Source organism: Canis lupus, chromosome 7, assembly GCF_003254725.2.
Source record: "Canis lupus dingo isolate Sandy chromosome 7, ASM325472v2, whole genome shotgun sequence".
Classification (NCBI taxonomy): domain Eukaryota; kingdom Metazoa; phylum Chordata; class Mammalia; order Carnivora; family Canidae; genus Canis; species Canis lupus.
In genome coordinates this window covers 8,521,303-8,540,689 of record NC_064249.1, presented here as the reverse complement: position 1 = coordinate 8,540,689, position 19,387 = coordinate 8,521,303, and the positions used below count along the sequence as shown (strand labels likewise).

Genomic DNA, 19,387 nt, shown 5'->3' with positions numbered 1-19,387 from the left:
TGCTAGTGGCTTCTAAAAAGCAAAAGGATGTCATCTCTTTCATATTTAAAATCTCTAGGATGGGGATCCCTGGGTGGCTCAGCGGTTTAGTGCCTGCCTTTGGCCCAGGGCGTGGTCCTGGAGTCCTGGAGTCCCGGGATCAAGTCCCATATCAAGCTCCCTGCATCAGGCCTGCTTCTCCCTCTGCCTGTGTCTCTGCCTCTCTGTGTCTCTCATGAATAAATAAATAAAATCTTTTAAAAAAATCTCTAGGATGTATCACATTCATAGTAAGAATGCTACTTTTGACAAATTAAGCTTCCAACTAGCTTTCTCCCTTTATCAAATATTAGCCTCTAAGAATAACATTAATACAAAGTTGCTTGGAAAACCACCAGCCATAATCTATAGCTGTTTCAACCATTGACATTTGGGTCATCTTTTTGACAATTTGACATTTCATAAAGCAACCAGCTAGGATGCATCCAGTATGTTACGCTATTTTTTGTCAGAAACTTTGCAAAAATGAATCTGTTCTTGAAGATAAAACCTTCTTGATAACCAACCACATCATTTATTAACATTGGCCTCCTAATCCACAGAAATCTAAACGCACACATTTGGATCATTCTGAAACACCTGTCAGATTGACCTCTTAAAGTAGTCTTTCATTTTGAAAACTCCTGTGTGGCCACTGCCCACCAGACCTCTTGAATTTTTTAAAGGAGAAAGAGCAACAGAAAAGAGAAACATTGCCGATAGTCATTAAAATAAAATCGTAATGAATTTTGATCGTTTTAATAAATATATATCAAGAAAACCTCACTTTATTACAACACGTTCATATACAAGCATCTATCATCTAAGTTTTCAACATCAAATGTTTATCAAATATTGAAAATAAAGGACAAAACATTACTAGACTATTTAGCCATAACACAAGAACATGTTTTAAAAATTGGTCCTTGTGGACATTGTCCAAATGATGATCCTACTCATACACTGTATGAATGAGACCTATATTTAATATTAATAGCAATAATAAAAAAGCTTTATCTTGGAGAAACTGGGAGGACTTACTTATTTCCTCCGTTTGGCATTTGGTTCCCGTGAAGTATTGTTTAAGGAGGCCCTAGTCAATTAGCAACCTTGGAAATTGGAATACAGTTTAGCAGGAGGAGTTGGCTGGAGTAGAAGGAAGGACGGTCAGAGGGGCACTCTGAACACTCTTGCAAACATACAAATTAAAGAAATCATTGAGAAAAACGTCGACCAAATACATGGTAGCTATTGCCAACTGAGTCCCATTTCTCCAAAATAACTTTCCAAAAACTAAAGTCTTTACATTCTTTAAGATAAAACCTCATTGATCACCACATCATTTATTAACATTGTGCTTCTTAATCAACAGCAAAAGTCATATATAAAAAACCACATGCTTTTTATAATCTAAACGAGTGAAATGATGCAAAACAGATTAAAGTATAATGCATGCCACTGGTTCATGAACTTCATTGGACAAGGAAACAAAACAAAACAAAAACCCAAAACCCAAAAAACCCAAACCCCAGCAACGGACCGTTGCCATAGAAAAGCTCAAGCAGCTTAGTGCTGGTTTCTAACAGCTCTATTGTTTCCCCCATCCCTTTCTAAAAATGCCAAATCCAAAAGCAATTGGGCATCAAAAACAAAGGAAGAATAGAGATGTTGAATCAAAAGTTGAACACAATAGTTTCGAAGTTAACGGTTTCCAAACAATATTGATCCACCCTGTGTATTTTTTTTTCCTGTTTGTTAAATCCCTGCTGTAACTCTGATTTATCCTTAATTTTCACATTGGCAAAAATTAAGATAAAGTAAGGCACCAAAAATCGCCCTGTATAACACCTCTCTAACTGCCTAATCACGCATCACAGGCAAGCCAGGAACTTGCAGGGATTACCCTTCTACATATTGTTGATTGCCGCACCCAGACAGGTGTTTCATTATGTTACATCCTATTTTCATCTGTCACCCAAGACTGTTAAATACAAGTACTTCACGGCACGGTGAAGCCACTTCATCTAGCTCCCTGTCTTCGGTCTTTTATTCAGAAAAAAATACTGTATCATAGAGAAGAAGCAGGCATCCTTTGCTGGTTATGTTGGTTTGCTTTCCAAATAACTACCTCATTAATTGGCAAACATGATGCAGTTTCTTAGCTAGTGACAGGCTCCTTGGGGGGGTAATGGAAAGATCACAAGGGCACGTTGTCCCCCAGTCTAATCTACTGACCTTTTCTGTAGGACAACTAAGGTATACTTTTAAGCATTAAGTCAACTGTTTTCTTGGGAACATCACCACATTTTAGTAGGCTCGCTGATGCCTACTATACAGATGTTTTATGCAATCTGCTCTCCAGGCATTAAAACGACACGGCATGTTCATGGCATAATTTTATCAGTTGTACAAAACTATAAAATCCATTCAAAATAAAATTTATGAGAGCTAATTGATCATGCTGTGCATGCTTCAGAAGTTTCGGTGAAAAGATGGCTCATATTTTACTCCCTTTGCCACAGCACGGTTTGTTACTTGGTGAAGGCTCCTTTTTCCTTAAGGACTTTTTCCAAGACTCACTCACATTGCTTTTTTCATTATATCCAGTCTCAAAATAATCGTAAAATTGGCCTTTGCACTCAAAAGCAAGGTCATTTCCCCCAGGTTCATGGCTTAGGGGGCCACCATCCCTGCTGGTGTCATTATTTGCTTTCTCATCACTTACTGGGGCCTTTTCCTGAACACCTAGTGACCTGACATTAGTGACAAAGATTTCATTGGCAGGTACCTGGCCATCACCTTTGTAAACAGGTGCGCTGCCTACATCAAAATCCACCTGGTGGGAACAACTCGGTAAAGGCAGAGGGGGGGAGGAGGAGGAGGAGGAGGAGGAGGAGGAGGAAGACGGGGCAGTGGTGGAGGCACTTCCGACACTAGCATGGAGAGAAAGGGGTCCATTTAGGTAGTGACCACCACATTCTTGGTAAAAGCAGCAGGCATGAAACTTTTCACACTCCTCTTTGGCCATCCGTGGTCGTTTCCGGTAAGGACAGTCTTGAGCCATAAACCACTCTTGGGCGGAGGTGCCATTGAAAGAGCAGGCAGGAAAGCACCAGTTATTCTGCATGATGATTTCTCCATGGATCCTTTTCATCAAATTGTTTATAAGGACAGATCTTCGGAGGTACACTTCGGGATCATCGATAAACTTTAGCTTTTCTAAGGACATATAAAGGATGTGGGCTCGTTCCTCAAAAATTGAGATGGTCTGAAAAATCCAAAAAGGGAAGAGAATTCAGAGGACATAGGCTATTACATGTCAACATGTTATCACTGTGTATTTCTTGGCAGTGTCTGGATCTGGGAATGCTGGGGTCTTGTTCCCCCAACTCCCGGGGTTCATTTAGGGAACCATAAAGATCCCTGATGTGGCTAACATCCACCCTTCCAGACTCCACGGTGTGGTCAAGCACCTGGGAATCTGGTCACGGTGCAGACCTCAGTGGGGACAGGTCAGGTTGTTGGCATTTAGAGAGTCCAACGGGGAAAATGTAGAAAGACAGAACACTCATCTACACTGCTGGAAGTCAGGGGAGCAATCTCTCCGGAGGACAGAGAGGTAGTAATGAGGGGTACAAGGAGGGGGTTCTCAGTCGCTGGTTATGTTGTTGCTTGATCTGGATGCTAGTTACACGGATATGTTCATTTTGTGAAACTCAGCAAGCTGTACTCATAGGACGCTTGTGCTTTTCTGTGTATATACAAACCCATGCACATGTGCACACACACACACACACTCACATATTATGAGGTCAATAAAGATCTTTTGAAAGATGTCAAAATGCAGGTCACAGTAAGTCTACTTCAAATCCTGGCCAGGAGCATGAGAGTTGCTTTCAGGACTGTCTCTCTGAGAGACAAGGGTTTCACACTTGCAATTACCCTTACGTGATAGAGGGACAACAGGAACTGAGGCTCAGCCCGACAGGATCTGGCAGTGAAGGGCCAAAGTAGGCCTCCTTCCAGGGCCAGGCAGGAGAAGAGAGGTGGGGAGGAAATGGGAAGACTCACTTCTGGGCAGTAGGATACTACCAGTGGGTGATGACGGTACAAATCCAGCAGCCACTGGGAAAGGCTACAACCGTTAACACAGAAATGAAAAGAGGAAATAAACTGCTTGTGTCCTGGCAACCAGCTCTTCCAGATCATTAAATTAAAAAAAAAAAAAAAAAAAAAAGCCACCTGGTAGCATGACCTGAGGGGCTGTGAAGGAAGCCAACCTAGGTTAACCAAAGGCAGGAACTATACATTCAGGGAAAAGCCCAGCAGCACCTGCCAATGCCTGCCAGTGTCGTCATGAGCAAGGTCAAGGCAACATCTGAACGACAAGCTTATGGGGTGGTGAGGAGAGGGCGGGGAAGAGGAGACAGGAAGAGGAATCGAAAAATCCAAAATCCTCTCCGTACTTCAGACAACTATGGTCTGGGTTATATCCTCCCTGCTGAAATCTGTAGACAGTTTGTAAAGGAAGAGAACCATAAGGAAAAAGAACTGGTATCTGGAAAGCTTAGGTGGCCAGTTTCATACTTCCAGGCATTTCTTGGATCCCACTATTTTCTTCTTACACATGCAGAAGAGACAGCTGTGGTCTTTTCTAGGGAATGAATTACAGATTTTAACAAACTGAACAAACATAATGAATGTACAACGAAGTGCGTGTTTCTACTTGCGTGCGCACACTCAAGGGGTAGTGAGGCCACCTCCAAGGGGTCAAGAGAAGCCCTGGGGGACCGCTCCCAGGTGGGCACACACAGAAGTGGCACTGGCCGTGGGACCTAGAGCTTGGGGAGGGGGAAGATGTCGGGAAAGAACACGCATTTCTGCACACGCGTGAAAACACGGGCTGCTCATAACCACTAATGCAACTTGAGAACAATCAAATCAGTTGTAAAAAAGATGTTGCTTGGATTATATAATTCTGTTATTTCTGGGTAGAGGAGCTCCTGCTGGCTCTTTCTTCAACTACTTGTGAAAATAACACAGGACCCAAAAAAGTGACAGCGATTAATATGGCTCTGCGGAGAAGTGGCTCGTTTTCATTGCTTGGGTGGAACAATTCTGGAAATGGATCAAGCAACTGTTACAAAGTATCTTTAACTCTTAATAAAAATAATGACTATTAAAAAAACATACTTTATGGCTACAGCTGCTGAGTGGTGGGTGAAAATCCTCTTCTTCCACATACTTCCTCTTAAAGTATGTGATCTTGGATGTTGTTATAGGATTTGAAATTCCCCTGTAATGTGATCCTGTGGTAATAAATCAGATATGACAAATGACATGCGGTTTGCCAGAGGTTCTCCAAACAAAATACTTTCCTTTAATTTCCTTATAGAAGATGACTTGGCTACATATTTGTCTGTACATGTGGTGATTAAAAATAAACATTTGTCTTAACAGTTGTTATCACACAAAATTCTGCAACCCAGGTGAGGCAAGGATTTCTAAGTAATCATAAAGCAAAAGGGACCCATGTCAGCACTTGCTAAATAATCAGAATCTTAATTCTATGCACAAATAGCAAAACTGATAAAGGGGAGAATAGCATTTATTCAAACTGTTTAATTAAACCCATAATAGGACACCACTGCTCAAATTTATACATTGTTAACTGTAAGTACTAATGACCAAATAATTCTAAAATATTACTGGCTGTAGATAAGGAAGGAGATGACTAACTGCACACTGGAGTTATAATATTCCTTCTCTCAAAATACGAAACTGAAAATCTCTTAATTTAAAATCAAAATTTGGGCTAACCAACGTCCTTTTTTTCTCTCGCAAGCATGTCACGTGTCAACCATGAACTAAAGTGGGGTCTAATTTTTAAAGAACAGAGCTTTTAATTCAAAAGGAACTTCAAGGAGTACTTATTTTACATTTTAGGTTGCTGTTGTTGTTGTTTAAAGTACACCACAACACAAAAACCCAAGGAACTTACCTTAGAATACTAAGAGTAAAGAACCAGGAAGAACATATTTCTGTGTTTAAAAACATTTTTCTCCTGAATACGAAAGCCAACTGTGTGCTTAATAAAAAGAGGAGACACATAGCTTCTGGCCCAAAGTGCAGATTCCTTTATGTCTCATGGGATAAAGATTTCATTGTCAAGCTCACCAGGGCTTGTGTAGCTGGGAGAGAACCGTGCAGCTCCCCACGTGAAATATCAAAATCTGGTTTGGTTCTTTTAAAAATATAGGTGGCAATGACTTACGCAGGAAGCAGCAGCACATGTGGACTCCTGTTTGAGTGCAATTTAACGATCACCCCTGGTCCTGTCCCTGGAGCCCTGGGCTCACTTAGGAGAGGTGCACAGGCAGCCTGCAGCCTGGGAAGTCTCTGGAGCAAGTGCTCTCTGAGCTCAGACGGGCGCTCCAGACACCACCCCCGCCCACTAGTCTGGCTGCAGAGCCGCAGAGGGCAGCAGGGGAAGGTCAAGGGCAGTACCTGCCAGTGGGGGACCGGCTCCCCGGTCTCCCTGGAGAGGAGCCTGTGCTGGCCCAGGGGGGCTCGGTCCTCCGTAGCTGTCAGCCTCCCATAGCGTCTGGTACCCAGCAATTTCAGCAGCTCCTTCTGAGACAATGGGCTCGCAGAATCTATTCATGGACAGAACCAGAGTCATCTCTGACAGCCTCAGATCTAAAAAAAAAAAAAAAAAAAAAAAAAAAAAAAAAAAAAAAAAAAAAAGAGAGAGAAGAAGAAGAAGAGGAAGAAAAAAAGAAAAGGAAAGGAAAAGAAAAGGAAAAAAAAAAAAAAGAAAAGAAAACAGCCCTAATCAAGAGTAAGCCAGGGGATGGCCTTGGCATTTTCATTCCTTTGCTTTGGGAAACTTTTACTTCTCGGTCCTCCCCTTCACCCTGAAACATTTTATTATTTTTTCAAAGGAAACCTCAGCAAACTCTCTCACTGCTATTAGCTCAGCTTCTGTGTTCAGCAATCTGCATTTCATGGGCGGATCTTTAAAATCCCATTTCTTATTGTTCTCAGATTCCCCTCAGCCCTCTTGGAGACAGCTGCTTTGCCTCCTAAACACATTTTCCCCCTGACCTTCCTGCAGAAGACGCACCGCTAAGAGGCAAGTCCAAAACCCTGGCGCTTCCTTTCTATTAATAAGGCAAAATCAATTTTCTGGTCAATCCCCCCCCCCCCCCCCCCAGAGTCTCCTTTGATGAATTCTGCTAATCAATCAAAAGAATAGGGTGGGGAAGCAGATATCTCGACCGTAATCCCTACTGATGCTCTCAGGGGTTCGGGCTGTGCGCCTGCCCCCTCTTCCTTTCCGCAGGGCCGGTTGCTCTACAACATTCTGGGGCTCCCTCCACTTTCTTCTCCCAAAACGAAGCAGACAGAGACACACTTGGTAGTTGTTTCCACCAGCCCTGATCGGCCTGAACTGGATCTGCCTCCAGTCAAAACACTGTAAGATGAAGACAGAAAATTGGCTCCAGTTTCAAGCCGGGAGTTGCAGCCCCACAGGAGCCAAGCACAACATCAACGGAGCAGAGAGAATATTAAACAGGAGCCAGGGCTTCGGGGCCAGAGGCAGCCGGCAACTCTTCCCTCCGCAAGGCCCAGACACAAGGCAGGAACTTTCCAGGAGGCACCACGCGGCTGCCCGGGCCCCAGTTCACGCCCTTGCCTGGGGCCTGCGGTGATGCCCGGGGGCTCCTGCGGGGCTGGGGCGCTCAGGCTCCCCTGGGTCCCCACTGAGGCCCGAGGCAGGGTCAAGGGGGAGTTCAAGGGAGGGACAGGGGTTTGCTACTGAAAGCAAAAGGACCTACACGGGGCGGAGATCAGAGGTGACAGCAGAGAAAAGCCTCCGCGCCTTATTAACCGCCAGTTCCTTTGACAAGACCTGAACCTCCACTAGCTCACTTTGCCATTTAAAGAACTGTCACGAAGAGTGATGTCAGGCCTGCTTTCTGAAGACTGTCTTTCAGATACACGCTAAGGGTCTAGTTCGTGGCTTCTCTTCCGAATTACACAGCTCCTAACGTTTTGGGGAGAGGGCAAAGCGAGTGGGGTTTAGGGGGAGCCTGTGGTCACCTTTCTGTTATCAACCAGGGTCCACTTCCAGGTAAAAGAAGGAAAACCACCAGGGGAGGGGGACATAGCTTCACGGAAGTGACAGTGTCCCTCTGGCTAACAGAGCAGCTCTTGGCAGCAAGGACTCTATCCTTTATCCACGCGTCCCTCAGATCCTCAATTCTGTCCCAACCTCACTGAGGAATGAAGCCAGGCCTTCCGTGTCAGTGGCTGGAAGGAGGATCCCGCGGACTTGGGCCGCTGAACCACCTACCCCTTTCTCTTTTAAAATGCCCTCCAAGGAGGCAGCAGCCAAGGGCTTGTTAGAAAACCTTATTACAAGAAAAAAAAAAGAGAGAGAGAGAGAGGTTCGAATATTCTCTAAAAGGAAATGGTGGGACATGCCATTTATTTTGCTCTTGAGTCATCAGGAAATTTACACTACATTGATTTGATAAACTAAGCTATTCTGTCTATCACCCCTCAAACCCGGCATCCAAACAAGGTATCAAACCTCATGATAATTTATTCCCTGGGAGACTCTCATAAATGGTCTGATTTCTTACCCTATTATAAAAAGACAGTTGTATCAGTAAGTGCTTTTGCCAGGAGCACATGAATTGCTGCTTTTTCTCAGTAGCCCTCCCTCATGGACTGCAGCAGTATTTTCCAGCTTGAAATTCACACTCACTTTTGTGCTGGATTCTGGGACTAAAACGCAAGCTTTTGGTCTATGTCGAACTTTTATGACATAAAGCTAGAGGTTGACAAATCCACGCCCCTTAGGAAAGTGAAGCATGTGTAAGCCCCCTAGAAGCAATTACCTTTGTTTAATAGGACATTATATGGGCCCTGTGCTAGTTTGTGTTCCTAAGAGTTTATTTCCATTTTAATGACTTATCGTTGTAGCTTTTTTGGCTGTTAAGGATTTCAAGCGTTTCTATTTGCTAGTATTGATTCCAGCATATGAAATCCTATCAGGATGCATTTGAATTTGAAACACAGCATAGTCCTTTTATCTTGGCTCTTTCTTTCCATTATGATATCTGATTTCTGTAAGTTTTCCTTGCTTTCGGACTTTGGATTATTGGGGAAGGGGGTTGGAAATTTTCCAGTTGAGTCCTCCTAGTCTGAAGAAGGCGAATTCCACATTCATGAAGAATTGGGAGTGTTCAGTGCTATGCACCAATGTCTCACAGGACTCCCTATTTGTATTATATGTGCAGATCCAAACTGTCACTATTCTCTGTATGATGAGACTTACATTTTGATCCTGCCACCTAGCTCAGAAGTTCAAATCCACAATTTCATGTGCTGTTACCATTAGGTATAACCACAAAGACAGACATTTATGGTAAAATTTGTTTGTTTTTAACATCGGGGGTTAAGTGGATTCAAAAGAAGGTTGTTAAAGTGTGTTTTGTCTACACATGGGTTTAAAAAATAAATAAAAAGGTCCTAACCTCTTATGCCTTGGGCTCCTGCAGGTCTGTCTTGTCACCCAACTGGATGTAGTAGAATGACACCTCAAGCATTCCCAGAAGGCTGAGAGCTAAAATGTCACGGTTCTCCAGCAACCGCTCACAGCAAAGTTACAAGGCGTGGCTATACCATTTGGTTTCCCCAGATGAGTTAGACTAGTTCTTTCCACGGAGCCCTTGTAATGCTAATAGGAGTGGCTGGCACACAGGACAGGATGGCTATAGATTCAGTGGCACCTAGGGTTTAACAGGGGCTCCTGGTCATTCTTTGCCCACCCCTCCCCCCATCTCTCATTGGAAAGGAGAGAACATTAAGAGCATGAAAGCAGCTCGAGATCCGATTCCACTACTGAAATGAAGAGAAGCAAAAGGCTGACGTTTCCAATGCACCTTTGATGCTGCCAGCCCTACATGTGCTGCCCAGGTGGAATCAAGCCCTTGGCCTGGACGTTGTCCTCAGCAAGACCCCAACAGCTTGTCCAGCTGCTGCTGCTGCTGCTGCTGCAAGGGGCTGAATGGGTGGAATAAAATCCTTCAACCCTTCTACTAAATAGACAGACGTCGCTTTTCTGCTAGTCCCTGCAGTACACCTGTCTGCCCTGGGAAGTGCATTTCTCCGCTGTAGCTTGGAGAGGCCAGGAGCTTGAGGTCAGGTCCCCGGGCTAGGGCTAGGGCTAGGGCTAGGACCGCGGGGGCCGGGCCTCAGGGAGAAGACGGGGTGTCCGGGCATCCGAGCTCTGCTGGCCGAGCTCCCCATCCCAGACTCCAGACCGAGGCGGTGAGGCTCGGGGAGCCGACCCCCTGCAGGCAGCACGTCCCGGCTCCCGCACAGACACACCCCCGGGGGTAGGTGCGGCGGCCCCGAGCCCTGCCCGGGGACGCGAGCGGAGCCGGAGAAAGTAAACACCCCCCAAGTGTCTGGGAACAAAGGCAAGTTGTCTTCCCCCCCGTGCGGGAGCCGAGCGCCTCTCCCGAAGAATGAGACCTATTATTACTCTTTCTTTCTTTCCTCCTTCTTCTTTTCTTTCTTTCTTTTTTTTTTTTTTTAAACAAGTTTCCTTCTAAGGGAAATAAACACCAAAGGTAGGATTCCAAGGAAATGACTCACGGCGGCTGGCAGGGCTCTGGCGAGGCTGGCCCGGGCCCCGCGCTCCAGCCGCAGCCGCAGCCGAGGCCCCCGCCGCCCGCCGCCCGCCGAGCCCAGGAGCGCCCTGCGCGGCCCGAGACCGGGACCAGGACCGGGACCGGGACCGGGGCGCGGGGGTCGGGGGCGCGGGGGGCGCGGGGGGCAGCGCCTGCACCTCCCGCGGGCGGCCGTCCTCCCCTCCCCCCTCCCCCCGCAGCCGGGCGCTCGGGAAAGTTGCTGGGGCCCGGAGGCGGGCGGCGGCGGCGGAGGCGGGCGGCGGGGGGCGAGGCGCAGGCGTGGGCCGGGCGGGCAGCAGCGAGCCCGCCGGGGAGGTGAGCTGAGGACAGAGCAGCCGCCGCCGCCGCCGCCCGCCGCCGCCGCCCGCCGCCCGCCGCGCCGCTCGGCTGCCGGGGAGGAGAGCGCGGGGGCGGAGGTGGCGGAGGACAGAAGGTGTCAGCTCCTGCAGCTCTTCCTCCTCCTCCTCGCGGGCGCGCGCTCCTGACATCCACGGTCCCTCCCTCTCCACCTGCCCCGCGCCGCGGCGGCAGACCCGGGGCACCGCTCCTGCCGCCCCCGCCCCCCGCGCGTCCCCTGGGGCACCGCCGCCCAGGACCCCTCGGGGCTCCCCGGCGCCGCATCCCCCCGCCCGCGGAGGCGGCGGGTCCCGCCCCGGGAAAGGCCCCTCGGCGCCCGGCGGGGTCCCGCTCCGGGGTCGCGCCCCGGCCGAGCCCCGGCGGGGGGGGTGGGGCGCGCGCCGCCGCCCGCGGGGACCGGCCCGCGCCCCGCGGCCGCCCGCTGCCCTCCCCGGCCCGGCCCGGCTCGGCTCTTACCGCGGGGTCAGCCGGGAGGCGGCGGCCGGAGCGCTCGCGCCGCCGCGGGTCCGCTCGGGGCTCGGCGCCAGCCCGGCCGCCGCTGCACAGTCGCGCGGGGCCCGGCCCGGCGGCCCGGTGGGCGGAGGACGCTGGTGCGCGGCGGGCGAGGGTCCCGCAGGTCCCGCCGCCGCCACTGGGGCGCCGCGCCGCCGTCGCCGCAGACGGTTATGGTAATGAGCGGCTCTGTCTAGCGCGCAGCGTGCGAGCCCCGTCAACCCCGAGTGCCATCTCCCCGCGGGCCTCGGAGGCGCGGTGCTGCAGGATGCCCCCGGGGGAGCGGGGGAGCATGACAGGCGCGCCCGCTCTCCCGCCCGCCCTCTGCTCAGGCGGCACGCGGGGCGCCTTCCCTCACCCCCACCCCAGCCCGCCCCCTGCCTCCTGCGCTCCTTCCCGCCCTCCTCCCCTCCTCCCCGCCCTCCCTCCCCCCTCCCCTCCCCTCCCCTCCCCTCCCGGTGCCCGGGGACACGCGGGCGCAGCTCCAGCCCGCAGCCCAGACCCCACGCGCTCGCGGCTCCCGCCCTGGCCCCGGGGGCTCGGCTCCAGCCCGAGAACCTATTCGCTCTGCAACCTTCTGAGCTGTCCACCCCCCCCAATCTTTTTTTTTTTTTTTTTAATTTGGTTTAGTTCTGTTGTTGTGTGTGCGTGTGATTAAAAAAAAAAAAAAAGAAAGAAAAGAAAAGAAAAGAAATCTGTGCCTTTCCCACCCTTTGCAAAAAAGACTTTCTTCTCCTTTGCCACAGCAAACGGAGATGAGAAACAGATGTCTTTGCAGGACCGAGCAGTTAGGCTCCCCTCGCCGCCCGCCCCCGCCCGTTCCCCTCCCCGAGCTGCGTGTGTATAAAAAAGCAACACTGGTCCTACTGCAACTTGAATTGGCAACTCTTTCTGGGTGGGGAGCCTCCGGGGAAAACCTCCAGGAAATAAAAAAGTAATAAAGGAGGTTGTCCTTGGTCAAGGGAATGCAATTCGAGCCCCGGAATCACATTATTTTGCAAATAGTAATTTTCCCCTATATTAGGCTCAATTGGAGTTTGTTTTTTATTTTTTTTTTTTGAGACATTAATTCATAACTTCTGTCTGGGGACTCCTCCGTAGTCGAGATGGGTCATTTCAGGTGTAATGAACACAGAGCTTTGGAAAGCATAGACCTAATAAAATCGGGGGGTGGGAGGTGGGGGTGGGAGGGGAAGGCACCTGCACAAAAGTGTTACAAAGACTATAATGTTTGTTTACTGCTACTATGCCAGATGTGCTAAATATAACACTTCTTTAAAACAGTGATCCTCCGACTGTGAAAAACCAAACCTCTTGCTGCCTGGCTCCCTAGGAATCAAGGAGAGACACAGACTGAAAATCAGGGAGGAGAGGAATAAGATCAAGGATGAGGATTAGCATCTGCAAATTGAACTCTATCTAATTTGCATGTTTATTTCTTAGAATTGTAATTAAATTTGTGTAATAAATGTTTTCCATTTCATTTGTACACTTAAAATTTGGGTGACTGACGTGCAGTTAAGTGAATTTCTTTTCTTTTTTTTAAGCCAATGTAGTTTATTCAATAAAGCGGCAAACAAATATTAGACATAATTAGAACTAATCTACTTTGAAGGTATTTTTGTTGAACTTTGTACACTTAAAGACTCTCAGAGGTTTTAAGGGTATTAGGAAGCTGAGCAAAGGCAATTATGCTGAAAACAGACTAACTCAACAGACTTCCAGGAGAATTATTTCATTTTTTCCAAAAAGACATTTCAGGGTTGCATGCCTAAAATTGGGAGTTGGGCATCCATCTTGGCTTTATTCTGAACCATATTAAAACCATATTAAATTGCATTGGCTCATGGACGATATAGGCCATTACGATAATAACTTGAGAACTGTGAAGATGCCATTTTGTGCAATCAGTGGGTGTTGCATGCCCCGGCTTATGGGCAAAGCATCACTTTCACTTGTTGGGAGGGTGGGGGGAAGAGGAGGGTAAGAAAGAGGAGGGCAAGGAAAAGCAAAGCACATAAGATGCAAGTACTTGAAAGTCTAAATCGGGACCTAAAACTGGTTAGTGTCTAACTCAAATGAAGAACTAAATGTGAGGGCTTGGAGGCATGGCTTATTATTGTTTTTATCTCCCCATATTAAAGTTTTATAGCATTTAAAGGACTATGGGGAAATCCCCACATACACTTGGCTGTGTCAAAATACATAAAACCAAAAGGAGCAAATTAAGCATAAAATTGAGAAATAACATGAGACCAAGTATCAGCATGGGTTGCTTTGGCATCTTTTGGAGCTTTGGCTCTGAGAAATGAGCCTTCTGGGAAATTGGCATTGCCCTTGGGTGGGGAGGACTCTTGGCTTTAACGTTACAACAAAATGACATCACGACACAAGTATGAAATCATTGCACTTCACAGCACCCTTGTGGTTTTGGGTAGGAACTTGACCCTGTCCCGTTCAGATAAGTTAGGTCAGCATGTTTTACTAACTAACATCTTTCCCTGCCCTACTTTTTAATCTCAAGCTTGAGAGATTCAGCGCCCAACTGTTGACAACATGAACTAATGTCTACAAGCAGAAGAGTTAGTCAAACCTCCATGGAACGAGAAATATCATTTCAAAGTTTAAAGTGACTTTCCGGTCGAAGATGGCAACATGGGGAGATCCTGATCTCACCACCTCCCACAGACACGGGGAATCTTCAGCTACGTGTGGAACAATTTTCTCTGAAAAGAAATCTAAAAACTGGTGGAGCAACCTCTTCACCTGGGGCAAGCAGAGGAAGACCCCGCATGGGAGTGGGTACAAAGGGCTGAGATACGGTCTCACCCTAAACCCCATCCCTGGTACAGTGACCCATAGTCAGGAGGGAACTCAACCCAGAGCTTCTCCTGGAGGATTGAAGGGTTTGTACCACACATCAGGCATCCCAGCTTTTAAGACTGGTGTCTGAGAGACGAGCCCCAAAACATCGGACTTTGAACACCAAGGGGCTCATCTTCTGCACACCTGCAGGGCCATAAGACTGAGAAATGACTCTTAAAGCGTCCTTGCGTAGATTCACTCCCCACCCCCCAGGGCCCAGTGCAGAAGCAGCCCTTTGAACAAGCATCCAGACTTTATGTGAACAGGACACATTTCCTAATTTTATTTAATTTTTTAAAAAAGATTTATTTATTTACTGGAGAGAGAGAGGGAGAAAACACGAGTTGAGGTGGGGGGGCTAAGGGAGAGGGGGTGAGAGAGAGAGAGAGAGAGAGAGAGAGAGAAAAGCAGACTCCCAGCTGAGCAAGGAGTCCCACATGGGGCTGGATCTAAGGACTTGAGATGAAATCAAGAGCACTGAGGGGGCACTTGACGGGATGAGCACTGGGTGTTACTCTATATGTTGGCAAATTGAACACCAATAAAAAATAAATTTATATATATAAAAAAAGGAGTCCAAAGCTTAAGCCACTGAGTTACTCAGGTGCCCCACATTTCCTAATTTTAAAGTATTGGTGTATGGGGAAGAAGGGGCCTGCTGAGATATTGTCTAGGGTTGGAAGCTGGTGGGTGCTACCTTCTTGCTCGCTCTCTGCCTTGTTAAAGCCAGCAGCTGCCATTAGTTTTTTGCTTTCCTGCAGGCTCCATCTTTATGTTCCAGCCAGTGGAGGGGGAGGGGGGTGGTGGTAGGGGGGAGGGCATTTTGCATGATCTCCCTCTGCCCTGCTAAAGCTGGTGAGCACCATCACTACTTTCTTTCTTCTTTTTCATTTTTCAGTTTTCTTTCCCTTTTCATCCTTTTCCTTTTCTCATGTTCTTTTCTTTCTCTTCCTTTTCCTTAGCAGGTGCCTTCTTTCCATTCCCACAATGCTTCGCTCCAGCCAGCGAGCACCATCTTCACACTCTCCCTCTGCTGTGTTACAGAGAGCCAGCATCTCTCAGAGGGGAGCTCCTAAGCGCATCTGGTGCTCCGGTTTTCCATTTGGTAACCCAGTTTTTGCGGCTACCACCCAGAGGATGGCCTTTGATTGCCTGGTCCTCGAGGCCTCCGGGGCTTGCATTCTTGGGTCCCATGGGGCTGTAACAATTGCAGAGATAGCGCCGACAGACTGTCATTCCCAGCACACTGCACAGATAGCAGACTGAAACTCATTCCCAGTTTTTCTGAGCAAGAGACCTATTTGTTTGTTCAAAAGCTGTGGCCTGAAGGTCAGGCTTCTGGTTTGCATACTTACAGGCTCATGGAGGTGCCCTCAGGGAACAGAGGCCAGTGGACACAAACTTTGCCCTCTCCCTCTGCCTCGTTCCAGCCTGCTGGTATCTTCCAGAAAGAAGTTTATACCCTTGTCTGTTGTCCTGATTTTTGTGGCTTCTGCCCGAGGACACCTCTACATTGCCTGGTTCTCGAGACCAGTGCAGCTTATATTTGCTTTAGGTCCCCGTGCTGCAGCTATGATAAGTTAATCGGCCTCTTTTACAGAAAGATGCAACTCCTGGGTCTGTTGGATCTTGCTATGCTATGGCTGTGGTAGCTGTTTAAGAACTCTTGGTGCAGGACCTTTGCACTCTCCCTTCTGCTGTACTCCAGAGCACTAGCATCTCTTGGAAGGGAGTCTTTATATGTGTCTGGTACCCCAACTTTTATTGTCAGTGCCCTGGTTTTTATGACTGTTGCTCAAGGGATACCCATTATTTGTGTAGCTATGGTAGGCAGGGGGTTTGCATTCCTGAGTCCCGTGGGACTAACAACCAGAGAGACAGTCCTTGGCAGACTCCCACCTCCAAGACACTGCACAGACAGCTGACTGAACCATATACCCAGTCTTTCTGCGAAGGAAGACAAATTGCTAGTCCTAGAGCTTTGGTCTTAGGGGCAGGCTGCAAGTTTGGCACACATCTAGAGACTTTGGAGGTGTTCTGTGGGCACAGAGGTCATGGGATGTCATCTTTATAATTCCCTTTTCCCTACAGCTCACTGGTATCTCCCAGCAAGGAGCTGGTACACTGGTTTCCTAAATTTTGCAACTGCTGACCAGGGAACACCTTCAGATTGCCTGGTTCTGGGAGCCAGTGGGGCTTATGCTTGTGGTCTTAAAGGCCTACATATATTAACATTGTTTAAAAGCTGCTGCCTGAGAGTCTAGCTTCCAGTCAGCCTGAATCTAGATGCTCTAACATGCTCCCCTTTGGGACACTGACTAGTCTTGGCACCCCCACAACCACTGGGAGCTATTAAAAATAAAATAGGCTGCTTCGAAAATCACAAAGGATTGAGAGACAACCAAGAGTTGGGGCAGAGTTGAACAATGTTTCATCTTCTATACAAGGCCGATCCTACAAGACCAGGTGAAGTGACTATTTCCTCTAATGCATAGAAACCAACACTGTCAAACAAAATGAATAAACAGAAAAATATGTTCCAAAAGAAAGAAAAAGATAAAACCTCAGAAAACAACCTTCATGAAATGGAGATAAGTAATTTATCCAATAAGAAGTTCAAAGTAATGGTAAATATGTTCACTGAACTCGAGAAGAATATATGAACACAGTGAGAACTTCAACAAAGGGACAGAAAATAAAGGAAAGCTCTAAACAGAAGTCACAGAACTGAAAATATATTAAATGAACTAAAAAAAATACACCAGAGGGATTCAACAGCAGACTATATGAAGCAGAAGAAAAGATCAGTGAATTCAAAGATGGCAGAGGAATGCATCCAAATAGTGCAACAAAAATTAAAGAATAAAAAAAAGTGAAGATAGCTTAAGGGACCTATGGGCTAATATTCACATTATAGGGGTCCCAGGAGAGAGAGAATGAGAGAGAGAAAGAGAGAGAAACAGAAAACTTATTTGAAGAGCTATTGGCAGAAATCTTTCTAACCTGGATAAGGAAACAGTTATCAAGATCCAGGAAGCCCGTAGAGTTCCAAAAAAGATGAAACCAAAGAGACCTGTACCGAGACACATTATAAGTAAAATGTCAAAGTTAAAGATGAGTGGGGATTCTTAGAAGCAGCAAAAGAAAAACATCTTGTTATACACAAGGGAACCCCCATAGAACAATCAGCAGTTTTTTTTGTTTTTGTTTTTGTTTTTTTAGGATTTTTAAAGTTTATTCATGAGAGACACACACAAAGAGAGAGAGACAGAGAGAGAGAGAGAGGCAGAGACACCGGCAGAAGGAGAAGCAGGCTCCATGCAGAGAGCCTGATGAGGGACCCGGTCCTGGGACTCCAGGATCACACCCTGGGCCTAAGGCAGGCACTAAACTGCTGAGCCACCCAGGCGTCCCAATCAGCAGGTTTTTTATCTATAACTTTACAGGCCAGAAGGGAGTGGCACTATATATTTAAAACACTGAAAGAAAAACATTTCCAACCAAAAATACACTACCCCTAAAAGTTATTCAAAATTGAAGAAGGGATAAAGAATTTTCCAGACAAGCAGAAGCTAAGGGATCTCATCACTCTAAATCAGACGAGAAATGTTAAGGGATTTCTTTAACCTGAAGTACAGGGGGTATTAATTAGTAACAAGAAATAATATGAAAGTATGAATTTCACTGGTAAAGGTAAATACATAGGAAAGGTGGTGGATTAATTCTTAAACAGCTTGTTGGGGTTAAAATAAAAGACAAAAGTAGTAATAATTGTAGCTACAATAATTAAGGATATACAAGATAAAAAGATATAAGATATGGTATCAAAAACAAAACACATAAAAAAACAAACAAAAAAACACATGGTGGCCTGGTAATAAAAATGTAGGGCTTTAGGACACATCTGAGGCTAATGAGATGTAGGATCCTCTCTCATGATGCTGGACAGCAAGCTGTAGCTCTTAGTCATGCAGACACATGATCATGAGGGTAAACAACTGATATATTTACAACCATTCTGTACCCACACAACCATGTTATTTTCCACTTTCACTACTGTGTTCAATCAATTACATGAGATATTCAACATTTTATCATAAAATCGGCTTTGTGGTAGATGGTTTTGTATAACTGTAGGCTAATGGGAGTGTTCTGAACATGTTTAAGGTAGGCTAAGCAAAGCTATGATATTTGGTAGTTTAGGTGTATGAAATGCATTTTTAGATAATGATATTTTCAACTTAATATTGGATTGAGATGTAATCCTACCATAATTTAAGAAAGATCTGTATAGTGTTAGGATCTAAGTTGTTATATGTAATTTCATGTTATATAATATAAGCATATAAGCAAAAACTTATAGTAGATACACAAAAGACAATGGGAAAGGAATCTAAGTATAACACTAATATATATTCAAACCACAAAGGAAGAGAGCAAGAAAGAAGAAAGGAATAGAGAAACTCCAAAACAGCCAGAAAACAAAACAAAAATGGAAGTAAGAACAGGCCTTTCAAAAAGTACTTTAAATGTAAATGGACTAAATTCTCCAATCAGAAGACATGGAGTAGCTGAATGGATAGAAAACAAAACTCGTTTATATGATGCCTATAAAAGACTCACTTCAGGGATCCCTGGGTGGCGCAGCGGTTTAGCACCTGTCTTTGGCCCAGGGCGTGATCCTGGAGACCCGGGATCAAATCCCATATGGGGCTCCTGGTGCATGGAGCCTGCTTCTCCCTCTGCCTATGTCTCTGCCTCTCTCTCTCTCTCTGTGTGTGACTATCATAAATAAATAAAAATTTAAAAAATGTTTAAAACATGCTTTAAAAAAAAAGACTCACTTCAGATCTATGGACACACAGAGACTGAAAATGAATGGATGGAAAAATATATTCTATACAATGAAAACCAAAAGCAAACCAAAAGAAAGCTTGGGTAGCTAT

General features: G+C 46.4%; 1 protein-coding gene across 2 annotated transcripts; it reads right to left on the bottom strand.

The window, feature by feature from the left end:
* Window positions 1-761: 761 nt before the first annotated feature.
* On the bottom strand, window positions 762-11,918 carry SERTAD4 (SERTA domain containing 4). 2 transcript variants are annotated; one of them, XM_025429836.3, is made up of 4 exons: window positions 11,541-11,918; window positions 6,526-6,717; window positions 5,212-5,327; window positions 762-3,286 (listed from the first exon to the last, which is right to left on the bottom strand). In XM_025429836.3, exons 2-4 carry the CDS (start codon window positions 6,698-6,700, stop codon window positions 2,516-2,518), a joined length of 1,062 nt encoding a protein of 353 aa, XP_025285621.3. In that variant the 5' UTR covers window positions 6,701-6,717; window positions 11,541-11,918; the 3' UTR covers window positions 762-2,515. The 2 variants fall into 2 exon arrangements, with proteins under 2 accessions (XP_025285621.3, XP_048968032.1); XM_049112075.1 differs by lacking the exon at window positions 11,541-11,918 and having other exon boundaries at window positions 6,526-6,767.
* Between the last annotated feature and the right edge of the window lie 7,469 nt (window positions 11,919-19,387).